This window comes from Hyperolius riggenbachi, chromosome 11 (genome assembly GCF_040937935.1).
Source record: "Hyperolius riggenbachi isolate aHypRig1 chromosome 11, aHypRig1.pri, whole genome shotgun sequence".
Lineage (NCBI taxonomy): Eukaryota > Metazoa > Chordata > Amphibia > Anura > Hyperoliidae > Hyperolius > Hyperolius riggenbachi.
Window position 1 is genome coordinate 199875311 of NC_090656.1, and position 12346 is coordinate 199887656.

At 44.0% G+C, this 12346-nt stretch overlaps 1 protein-coding gene across 1 annotated transcript in view; it reads left to right on the forward strand.

The window, feature by feature from the left end:
- Positions 1-11831, forward strand: part of TMEM41B (transmembrane protein 41B) — a 30405-nt gene extending 18574 nt beyond the window's left edge. Inside the window, exons 6-7 of the mRNA XM_068259445.1 lie at positions 7935-8073; positions 11160-11831. Of these exons, the coding sequence (XP_068115546.1) occupies positions 7935-8073; positions 11160-11329 (309 nt within the window). The 3' untranslated portion in view covers positions 11330-11831. The remainder of the gene's footprint in view (positions 1-7934; positions 8074-11159) is intronic.
- Positions 11832-12346: the final 515 nt, after the last annotated feature.

Below are 12346 nucleotides of genomic sequence, written 5' to 3' on the forward strand. Positions count from 1 at the left end.
CCTCTGCCCGCCCCTTTCACTCTTCCTTCAGAGAGGGGCGGGGAGAGGCGGAGATCCGTGCGACGACTGACGTCAGGAGGGGCAGAGCTGAAGCTTAAAGCTCTGCCCCTTCCAGGAAATGCTGGCGAATTGCCCCCCGGGCGATTTGGGGGCTCTGCAGCCCTCGTTTAGCGGCGGGGATGCGGCGGATTACTTGGGAGCACTGAAGCGAACTATAAGGAAGCTTTTGCCGGCGAGGGCCACAAAATATTGTATCGCGGGCCGCGAGTTTGAGACCCCTGCCCTAGAGCCAGTTTTTAAACGGGCTTGGGTCTGCTAGTTTATTTATAATAACTATTATCTGAGAAATAGAACCTTTCATGGCTGGATTTTACCATAAGGCACTGTAGGCATGTGTCTACAGGTGCCTGATGGAAAGGCGGGTCACTCCCCTCCTCAAGGGCCTTCCTCCCTCCTTCCTTCCCTATGCAGAGTCCTGAGCAGAGTGTAAATGAGATTTACTCACCCAGGTCTCAGCATTCCATTGACGAGATCTTCCTTCAGTCAGTAGCACCTCTCGCTACTTAAAGAGACACTGAAGCGAAATTTTTTTTTATGATATTATGATTTGTATGTGTAGTACAGCTATGAAATAAAACATTAAGATCAGATACGTCAGCCTAATTGTTTCCAGTACAGGAAGAGTTAAGAAACTCCAGTTGTTATCTCTATGCAATAAAGTCATTAAGCTCTTTGAAAGTCCTGGAGAGGGCTGTTATCTGACTTTTATTATCTCAACTGTTTTCTTTTTCTCTGCCAGAGGAGAGATCATTAGTTCACAGACTGCTCTGAAAGAATCATTTTGAATGCAGTGTTGTGTAATCTGCACATATTAGTGAATGATGCAATGTTAGAAAAAACACTATATACCTGAAAATAAAAATGAGAATATTTTCTTTGCTGCTAATCTTCTAGTAATTATTCATAGTACACAACCAATTCATTATATCATATTTTTTTTTTTTTGCAACTGAGAATATGTATTTTTCCTTTTAAAATAATACCAGTTGCCTGACTCTCCTGATGATCCTGTGTCTCTAATACTTTTAGCCACAGCCCCTGAACAAGCATGCAGATCAGGTGCTCTGACTGAAGTCAGACTGGATTAGTTGCATGCTTGTTTCAGTTGCGTCATTCAACCACTTCTGCAGCCAAAGAGATCAGCAGGACTGCCAGGCAACTGGTATTATTTAAAAGGAAACCTCCATATCCCTCTCAGTTAAGGTTCCCTTAAAGAGAACCAGAGCTGAAGAAGGTAAAAGATTTTATACATACCTGGGGCTTCCTCCAGCCCCATAAGCCTGGATCGCTCCCACGCCGCCGTCCTCCGCTGCCTGTATTCGCCGGTACCGGGTCCTGTATTTTCGGCCAGTCGGCGGAAGCACGCGGCCAATTTTCCGCATCACTGGTGCTCTCTCCTTATCCTTACGCGTTCGGCGCCTTACTACGCAGCCGCATGCGTAAGGGTATGGAGGGAGCACCTGTGTATGCAGACAATTGGTCGCGTCTGCCGGAAGTGACGGGACCCGGTACCGGCAATAGAGGAAGCGGATGATTGCGGCGTGGGAGCAATCCGGGCTTATGGGGCTCCAGCCCCAGGTATGTATGAAATCTCTTTATTTTTTTTATTTTTTTTTTACTGTCCTTCCTCTCTGGTTCCCTTTAAAGGGAACCCGAGCTGAGAGGAATATGGAGGCTGCCATATTTATTTCCTTGTAAACAATTACAGTTGCCTAGCAGCCCGGCTGATCTTCTGGCTTAAAGAGACACTGAAGCGAAAACAAAAATGATGATGAATTTGTTGTGTAGTACGGATAAGTAATAGAACATTAGTAGCAAAGAAAATATTCTCATATTTTTATTTTCAGTAATAGTGTTTTTTATAACCTTGCATCATTCTCTTTTATTTGCGGTTTACACACTACTCGGCATTCTAAATGATTTTACAGAGCAGGCTAGTGAACTATTGAACCCTTCTCTGCAGAGAAAAATAATATACTGTGACACAGTTGAGATAATACGCTTCAGAAGACAGAGCTCTCTGCGACTTTGATAGTAGTGGAGGTCAATGGCTCTTTTGCATAGATAACTAGAGTTTCTTAAAGATAATCTGTATTGTTAAAATCGCACAAAAGTAAACATACCAGTGCGTTAGGGGACATCTCCTATTCCCCTCTGTCACAATTTCGCCGCTCCCCGCCGCATTAAAAGTGGTTAAAAACAGTTTTAAAAAGTCTGTTTATAAACAAACAAAATGGCCACCAAAACAGGAAGTAGGTTGATGTACAGTATGTCCACACATAGAAAATACATCCATACACAAGCAGGCTGTATACAGCCTTCCTTTTGAATCTCAAGAGATCATTTGTGTGTTTCTTTCCCCCCTGAGGGGGGAGTGCATAGCAGAACCACAACACTGAAGAACTTGGCAGCCTTCCAGACACAGGCTGGCAAGTCTGACAAGGGAAAGATACATTGATTTATTACAGAGACTGTGATAGTACAAAGTGCTGCAGTTAGCCAGAACACATTAGAATAGCTTTTGGAACTTGTAGGATGATAAAAAACAGGATGCAATTTTTGTTACGGAGTCTCTTTAACTCTTCCTGTACTGGGAACAATATTGGACTCATGTCTCTGCTCCTAATGTTTTATTTCTTAGCTGTACTACACATACAAATGATTATTTCATATATTTTTTTTCGCTTCAGTGTCTCTTTAAAGCGGATCCGAGATGAAAAACTAACTATAACAAGTAACTTGTCTATATATCTTATGTACAGTTTAGATGGTTTAAACAGCAAATCTGTCTGCATACTGCTTTAACCTCCTTGCCGGTTATCCTGAGCTCAGCTCGGGGTAACCTGCGTAGGAGGCTTTCTCAGGCCCCGTTGGGCCGATTTTCAACATTTTTTCTTTCCTGGACGCAGCTAGCACTTTGCTAGCTGCGTGGAGTTTCCGACCGCCGCCGATTCGCCGCTACCCCGCCGCCCCCCCCCCCCTCCAGACCCCTTGCGCAGCCTAGCCAATCAGTGCCAGGCAGCGCTGAGGGGTGGATCGGGATTCCCGCTGACGTCCCGACGTCTGTGACGTCATCCCGCCCGGTAGCCATGGCGACCGGGGAAGCCCAGCAGGAAATCCCGTTCTAAACCCTATCCCGCTCTGGATAGGGGGATGCCGCTTGTCAGCGGCTATCATGTAGCGAGCCCTGGGCTCGCTACATGATTTAAAATTATTATTTATTTTTTTTAAAGTGTTGCGCTGCTCCCTTGCCGCCAGAATTGTAACAGCAAGGGGGTTAATAGAATATGATTATTTCTTCCTGTGATACAATGACAGCAGCCATGTTGTTTGTAAACATTACACAGAGACAGGCTTCTCTGCCCCATCAGCACTCAGACTGAAAAAAACCTAATCCCCCTCCTCCCTCCTCCTCCCCTCTGCCTCTGAAATCTCTGGCTAGTAATATCTCCCCCTCCTCCTGCCCATACTGAGCTCCCATGAGCCCTTGCTACTGCCAAGGCTCTCTGAAAACTGTGGGTGGGGCTTATTTAGTTTATAGGGAATTAGAGTATTAAAACAAAGTATTTGGCTTAAGGAATGCCCTATAAACTAAAGGAAAGGAACACAATTATGCAATGAGTAAGGGTGCGTTTCCACTAGTGCGGTGGGAAATCGCCGCGGATTCTCCGCGGATGAATTCGCATGCAGGAGCGAAATCGCATGCGGTTGTATGCGAATTTTACCGCAAATTCGCATACGATTTCGCATGGATGACGCTGTGTGCGAATTTAACCATGTCAGTGCCTATGTGCTTTTTCATTGATTCCATGCGAAATCGTATGCGAATTCGCATGAAAATTCGCATGAAAAAACACCATGCAAATTCCCTATTAAATACATTGTATGCGAATCGCATGCGTGTGTGCGGTGTCCGAATTCGGATGACTCTGCTGAGCAGATTTTTCCTGCACAAGAAAACGCTCCGTTTTCTTGACAAGTGGACATAGGCTCATTCACTTTTATTGGTTATGCGAATTTGCATGCGGGGAACGCATGCGAATTCGCGTTAGTGGAAACGCACCCTAAAAGTTCATCTCGGATCCACTTTAAGTAGAGTCAAAACCCTGGGACGAGCATATGGCTCAAAGTACATGATCTGCTCCATGCTTGCTCAGGGTCTATGGCTTAAAGTGTTAGACACAGGGTCAGGAGGACTGCCAGGCAACTGGTATTGCTTAAAAGGAAATACTGTAAATATGGCAGCCTCCATATCACTCTCACATCGGCTTCCTTTAAATACTGAGGGTACCTCTGGCTACTTAATACTAAGGGGCACCTGTGGCTACCTACACTAGGTGGGGGATGTATGGGACAGGTGACAGCTGGGCCAGCCATAACACATGCGGTTTGGCAGGGTTAGTAGGTCCATGTAGGAAAAAAGTCTAAGGTGCCTCTAAGCTCCTGTGATGTAAATCCGGGCCTGAAACATTTTATATTTGCTCTTTTAACTACAGTTTAATTTATTAGACATTTTTCCACGACTCCAGGTAACCAAAAATTACTCCAATTCCTCTACTCCAACTCCACTGCCCTGGTAATAATAATAATTGCAGACCTGAACATCCTTCTTGCGTCTTTTAGCATTAGGGAGGCTCTTAGAACTTCTGTGGAAGGAGGAGCTTATGCAGATAATCCAGTGATATGGGTTTAAGCTGTGTCACACTAGTGACCTTTGCAGAAAGTGTAGTAATCTCTGTAAAATGGCCGCTTTATTCCCCTCTTTCCAGTTCACTGTGCTGCACAAGGCAAACTGAGAGTGCAGTGAGTATGACTGATATAATCATCGTTATCATCTCAGTTCCTCTGGCGACTTAGTAAGCAGAGTTGTTTTTGTGTCAAATTAAAGGACACCCGAGGTGAAAATAAACAAATGAAATAAACAGTTGTATCCATCCTCCTCCTAAAAAATGACTTTTTAAGATATTCCACATTTTTATTTTATATTTAAATCTACTTTTTAAGTTTTTACTGTTTTATTGTTTTTGCTCAATGACTCATTCATTCAAGTATGTCAGAGCTAAAATCTATGAACTATTGAACTTTTTGTATCTCTTTCCTGCTCTCAGAAGCCATTTTCTGCTAGGAAAGTGTTTTGTCGTAATTTCTTATCAGTGAGGGTGACACTGTAGTCTGACCCAGTCCTGACTCAGACAGGAAGTGCCACTTGCATACCTGATGTTTAACTCTTTCAGGCAGAGAAAGAGAAAAAGGAACACAGCCTAGTTATTTGTGTGCTAGGCACTGTACATACAGATGTCCACCTCCTCATGTCACCCCCTATGTCACCTTTAAGAAAAAAAATCCCATCTTTACATTTGTCACGTGACCAGACTCTGCTCAGCTTGAGTCACTAGTAAGTTCTGTGATCTGTGCTGCTGTCTGACTTAAGCATCATTATGCTGCTGAGGCCACAGAGGGGGATGTTGAACAGATAAAGACTGCAGAAAGTGAAGGTGGAAGGACTCCTGCTCAAGCATGTCAATGAGGATGTAGAGCTCAATTCACTAATGGCCCATACTCACGGGCTACTTTCGTTTCTTGTCGCTAGCACACGGGAGCATGTGCGCGACAGCTCGTCGCCAGGTCCATCCGCATACACATGCGGAAGAGGGAGAAGCGCCGTGCTCTGGCTATTGGTTGCTGTCGCTAGTCCACATACACATGCGGACTAGCGACAGTTGCGGCGAAGTTGCGCCGCCAATCGCCTGGCGACAGCAGCGATGAACGACGGTTCGGGGTGCGCGCGTCATACTCACGGGCGACCTGTCGCCGCAACACGTGCGTGCCATGTGGTTGTGGCGACAATTGTAGCCCGTGAGTATGGGCCATAAGACCTGTCTGGTAAAAAAAAATTGTGTAAGGTAAATTACTTCATGTGGTAAAAAATGTTTTGGGAGAGTAATTAAATCCCTTTCAGATAATCATCAGTTTGTGAATCTGATTAGCCCCATTTAAACTTCCGGTTCAGTGTAAGTGAATGATGATTCCTGTGTAGCAAAAACTGCTCCCATCTTGCTTGCGTCTGTTCTGTGTCAGCCAATCGGCAGCTTGTAAAGGGGGGAAGGGGCCGGGGTTAGTGGTGCATGCGCCAAACACCCTCCCAGATATTGCTGCAAGAGGCAGGGCCTGTACTATAGCATGATGGCCCGCCTCCTGAAGCCAGTGGTGGCCCAGACAGAAGCCCCGGTGTGACATCATCATTAGATTTTTCAGTTTTGGGGCTTAGAGTTTAATGGCTAGGGCCTCACTAGGGTGATTTCATCTGTAGTTTGGGATCAAGGACTATGCTGATGAAAGTGGGTGCAGGGGAACACATAGGAGTGGTTGTGATTTGGCCAAATCACAATCCCAATTCCTGCCGCATGTTTGGAGTGTGTGTACTCCAATGCAAAGTGTAGGAACACTGCAGAATAACCTTTGAATCTCTGTTCAGAAGCAAGTTTGTGATTGATTTTTTGAGTTTTAAATAAAGTTTGAACTACCTGCCGGTTCTCCTGAGGCCTGTACCTGCCGCCTACTGGCACGTAGCCCCGCCCCTTGCACCTCTCTATTTAGAGCAAGGGAAAAGCTGATGACCATTTGTATAAGGGAACAGGGTTACACGCCGGAAGCCAGCGGACATGGGCATTGGGAGACTAAGCAGGTTGTTTAAACTTAAAAAACACAAGCTTTGTATAATCACAGGCAGTAGACTGTACAGAGCTTGCAATGGCATCTGAAAACGTGGCCAAGAACACCACACAGCGTACTTGTGCTTGCACAGCTCTCAGTGCACCCATGGTCTATGTGGAACATGTTTGAGCTTTTTAAATCAAATCCTGAAGAGAAAATAAGTGTATGAGATAATGAATTGTATGTGTAGTACAGATAATGAGTAGAACATTAGTAGCAAAGAAAAGTCTCATATTGTTTTCCAGTACAGGAAGAGTTAAAACAAACTTCAGTTGTTATCTATGCAAAAGAGCTTCTCTGGACTATTCAACACTCACTGGGTCCAATACAGTCCCATTTTCTGAAACACTTAAACACAGCAGAGAAACAGTGAGGGACAGCATGATAAGGTTTTACTGCAGGAAAGTTCAAAGGGTCGTTATCTCTGCTCTGTTTTATAGCTTAAAAGACAGTGTGTGGTTTTACAACTGCAACTGTGACAGTATGATGCAATGTTATAAAAAAAAAAACTATAACTGAAAATAAGAGACTTGCTTTAAAGTGCAACTGAAGAGAGATGTATATGGAGGCTGCCATGTTTATTTCCTTTTAAGCAATACCAGTTGCCTGGCTGTCCTGCTGACCCTCTGCCTCTAATACTTTCAGCCATAGACCCTGAACAAGCATGCAGCAGATCAGGTGTTTCTGACATTGTCAGATCTGACAGAGTAGCTGCCTGCTTGTTTCTGCTGCTGTTCAGAGCAGCCAAACAGACCAGCAGGGCTGCCAGGCAACCGGTATTGTTTAAAAGGAAATAAACATGGCAGCCTCCATAGTATTCTCACTTCAGTTGTCCGTTAACAGCAGTTCTGTCAGCTGACCAGCAGATGTCACCAGTGGTCGGAAATTTGCAGCACCCCATTACCAGCTGCTGTTTTTATCTTCAGTTGTCCCCTTCAGTGGATGCAGTAGGGAGACTGTCAGGCTGGGCATTCTCTGGTGCTCTCCTGTCGGCTCCCCTCATCTAATTTGAGTAAAGCGATTAACATGTTACCTGATACCAGAATAATCCTCATTATGGAGGCTTCACACTAAGTAACCTGATCTCAATGTATAATCGCCGGCTACACGCTTCACATGCTATGTTGACTTGCTGATTTACAGCTTTCTTGTGTTTCCAGGTGGAGCGACACAGAGATCATCTGATTAATTATATCATATTCCTGCGAATAACACCTTTTCTGCCAAACTGGTTCATCAACATCACCTCTCCGGTTATTAACGTTCCCCTGAAAGTTTTCTTCTTGGGAACCTTCTTAGGTGAGTTGCTGTGTTTGAGCACCATCTCCTGGTGACTGTGTAGAATTGCACCCTTATGTGTAATGTTGGCCACGTACATTCTCAGTTGCGATTTCAGAAAGTAGCTATCAATGCCATGGATCACAGCTAGGCAAAAGCCAACTGTCATCGTATAAACCGTCAATTGCAGTTGTATGTATCCAACAGGGGAGCTCAGAAATCCCATTGTCTTTATTATTTTTATTGATTTATATTGTGCAAGCATCTTCGGTGGCACTGTACAACAGAATACAAAATAAATTATACACTTATCAATACAAGACTATGGCGGATTACAGATGATGCAGTGAATAAATCAACTACAGAGTTTTACACAGGGGTGCAAGGTATTTGCGTACAATACACAGAAGAGGCAGAAGGGGAAAGAGTCCTGGCATAGCTGTAAATGGGAGCTGCGCAAGTATTTTTGCAGAAATTTTATTAAAGGTTACCCGAAGTGACGTGACAAGATGAGATAGGCATGTGTATTTACAGTGCCAAGCACACAAAGAACTATGCTGTGTTCCTTTTTTTCTTTCTCTGCCTGAAAGAGTTAAATATCAGGTATGTAAGTGGCTGACTCAGTCCTGACTCAGACAGGAAGTGACTACAGTGTAACCCTTACTGATAAGAAATTCCCCTTTTTATCTCTTTCTTGCTCTCCGAAGCCATTTTCCGCTAGGAAAGTGTTTTATAGTTGGAGTTTATCAGTGAAGGTTACACTGTAGTCACTTCCTGTCTGAGTCAGGACTGAGCCCATACATACCCATGTCTATCTCATCATGTCACATGTCTCTTCGGGTATCCTTTAAAGTGAAACTGAACCCAGAACTTCCTCTCTGCTCTAAAAGATGAGCAACCGCATACTAACCTTTAAAGTAAAACATTTTTGTTACGACTGATACAAATCCTGCAATAAATCTGCAGTGTTTCTACTTCCTGGTTTCATGGAAGCAGAGAAAGTTAACCTCCTAGGTTTACATATTAGCTGTGTCCTTTGAGGACTGCCGAATTTCCGTGCTGACACAGCTGAGAGCTGAAATTACATTTGTGATTACTTACAGATTAGGGGGAATTAGACAGGCTCTTCTCTCTAAAAACACACCAGGTGCATTTCTCTCTGTTTTCCTTGTGCCCTGTGCAAGAGTTCAGGTCCACTTTAAAATCTATTTTCATTTTAATCTGAGACCAAGCAAGAATTTACAATAGGCAATCATTGCTGGCAACAGTACTCTTTATATACGGTTAGGCTTGGTTTCCACTTGCATTTTGGAAACTGACACGGCACCCGGGCTGATGTGAATTTGCATCCAAATATAGCCGTGCTATGCGTGGCTGTGGGAATTCTAATGCATTCTGCAAAAAGCTGCAGTTAGCGTAAGTATTTTTCTTTTCTGGGCATGAAATTCGGATGCAGCCTAAAGATTTCAATAGTCTGCCTTTCTGCATCTGAAATCGTGTGCGGGAAATGGAGCGATTAGGAGTACATTTGTCATAAGCCCTTCTCAAATTTCCCATTTTCCTGTGAGAGTAATTCGCTGTATAAGGCAAGAGGCATATGGAGGCTGCCATCTTTATTCCCTTATGGACAATGCCTGTGACAACCCCCCCCCCCCCCCATTACTGTTCCCTGGTGTCTAATGTCCCTCACCCCCCCCCCCCCCCCCCATATAGTTCCCTGGTGTCTAGTGCTTTCCCCCTCTCTCCCCATATGGCTTCCCTGGTGTTCTAGGGCTTCACCTCCAGTATAGCTTCCCCGGTGGTCTAGAGTGGGCCAAACATAATACAAAGTGGGTAAGCCACTTGCCGACCAAATGTGATGGCTTTGCAGGTAAAGCTTGGCCCGCGACATGTATGCCATAGAGCCTTGACATGTATGCCATAGAGCCTTCCTGTCCTTGTCCCTGCTCCATGCCCTCGTAGCTCTGCTGTCCCCCCGGTGAAGTTTTGCATCTTCAGGACTCCTCTGCAATCTTTAGAAGTACTCATGTGCCCGAGTACTTAAAGACAGACCCATCCTTACTGCCCATACGCGAGCCTGGCCTCACACGTGTGCAGTACGAATCAATTTATTTCGGAAGTACTTGGGGAAATAATACTTCAGAAGACTGCCCAAGAACGTCTGAAGACGTATCTGACCAAGAGCTTCACTGGGGTCCGGCGCTATAACAATGGTAAGGAGAGCAGCCCGTGAAGGTTCTATATGGGATCCAGAGACTTTCCTCTCCATAGGTGAGTATCTAACTTTTGTTTTTTTTTTCTTTACACCGCTTCAGTATTGCTTTAACCATTTTTAGCAACAAATTTAGAGGCTTGCAACTGCTCCAGGCATTTTTTTTTATTTCCTCTTTGTTAAGCTTCTAATTAGTACTGCTGTATTGTGTATTTATTGCCACTTGTCACTAGGGGGCAGTGTGAGACAGTAACAGAGGACTTTTGCTTTCAGTTTCTATATTTTCTGCTAGTAGAGAGAGATCAAAACATTCCAAGTATTTACGATAAGAGAAAGACAAAAGCACTGGATCATGAAGTATGTAAAAATCAGTTTTGTTAACACACAATTCATCATTGCACTTACTAGACATAGAAGTTAAAATCTCATCTCAGGGATAACAACCCTGTATCACAAGGTGTGTCCCTGGCTCCTTCACTATGGCCAGTAGTGGGCGGAGTGATGGAGAAAGGGACCCACTTTGTGATACACTGTGGGTCGTTACCCCTGAGATGAGATTTTAACTTCTACGTCTCATCGTTTTTATCTAAAGTCGCTTGACAATGACAGGCAGAAAAAAAATTGCAGAGGATTGTGTGAAGTACACAGACCTTGTCCATTTTGATCAGCAATAAAAAGTGCAAGATTGCACATTGTTTATAGTAGTCATTCCAAGTATTTACAGCACGACGAGTTCTTCCAATTGATGTCAAAAGTATTGCAGTTATCTCAAACGAGAGAACTCTATTGAAGGTGTTAATGATCAATGTTTCCAAAGAATATTTTTAAAGATTCAATTAAAAAGCTAATTATTGGACTTACTGGAATTTCTCCTGACACTTTCTGTCTGTTCCAGGGGTTGCTCCTCCGTCATTTGTGGCGATCAAGGCCGGAACCACTCTATACCAGCTGACCACAGCGGGCGAGGCCGTCTCCTGGAACTCTGTCATCGTCCTCATGATCCTAGCTGTCCTTTCCATCCTGCCAGCCATTTTCCAGAAAAAGTTGAAGAAGAAGTTTGAATAACCTCGTGCCTGTCTCAGGACTCTGAACACTTGGGAGATAACTTTCCATTTCCTCCTTTTTTTTCTGTTAAATTAATATATTTTATTGAGAATTTTTATCATGAGACCTTATTAACTCTCCAAGGCTTAGTAGAAAGCCTGGCGAGATGGTGTGAAGACCTACAGCACACAAATATTGCTGGTTTTAATGAAGTGATGATGCGGAATGAAGGCGCCCCCTCAGGATTGGAGACTAACTTCTGCCGCTCAGAACTTTACCCTTGTTGGGGCTGTTTGGAGATGAACTATGCACTGAATGCTTCTGTAATGTATACATCATCCACTTACCCAGCATGGGTACTCGCTGGGTCTGTACATATGACTCAACAGCGGTGTATATAATGTATATTAGCTGCGGAAAGAAAGTATTAGAAATATTCTATGTAACTTGTGTGAAAGCAAATACTGTGCAGGGTCCTGTCAATGAAAACAAATTGTAACTATTTATAAAATGATTTACAGACCATGGCTGACCAATCAAAGTGCTGCTTAGAGCTATGTAACACACAGAGAAACAGGAACAGCCCTTTAGCACAGGTCATGCTAAAGTTATCCAATTGGGATTACTACATACTTTGTTGCATCAGCAGTTACATGGAGCTACTACTGTGATGTTACCAGCAAGTCTTTTGGATAGCATTAGCAGCATTTGTGTTAAAGATAGCTTGCTGCTACAAATCCATGTGTGTGACACATTGCCTTTACCTTTCAGGTCCTTTTACACTGAATCAATTTGTTCCGCCGCAAAAAACCTCATCGCCTCGCAACTTAACGTGAACCTGAAGCATTTTTAAGCTAAAAAACAGATATTTACCTAAGGAAGGGGAATGCTCTGGATCCTATAGTTTTCCCGGTCCGCTCCTGGTTCCCTTGTTTCAGCGTTGTTATCTTCATTAGCAGTCTCCGACTGATAGGTCGTAGTCTGCTCTCTTCCACCGTGGGAGGCGTCAGAAGTCTTCAGAAGCCCAAGTGCTCTGAA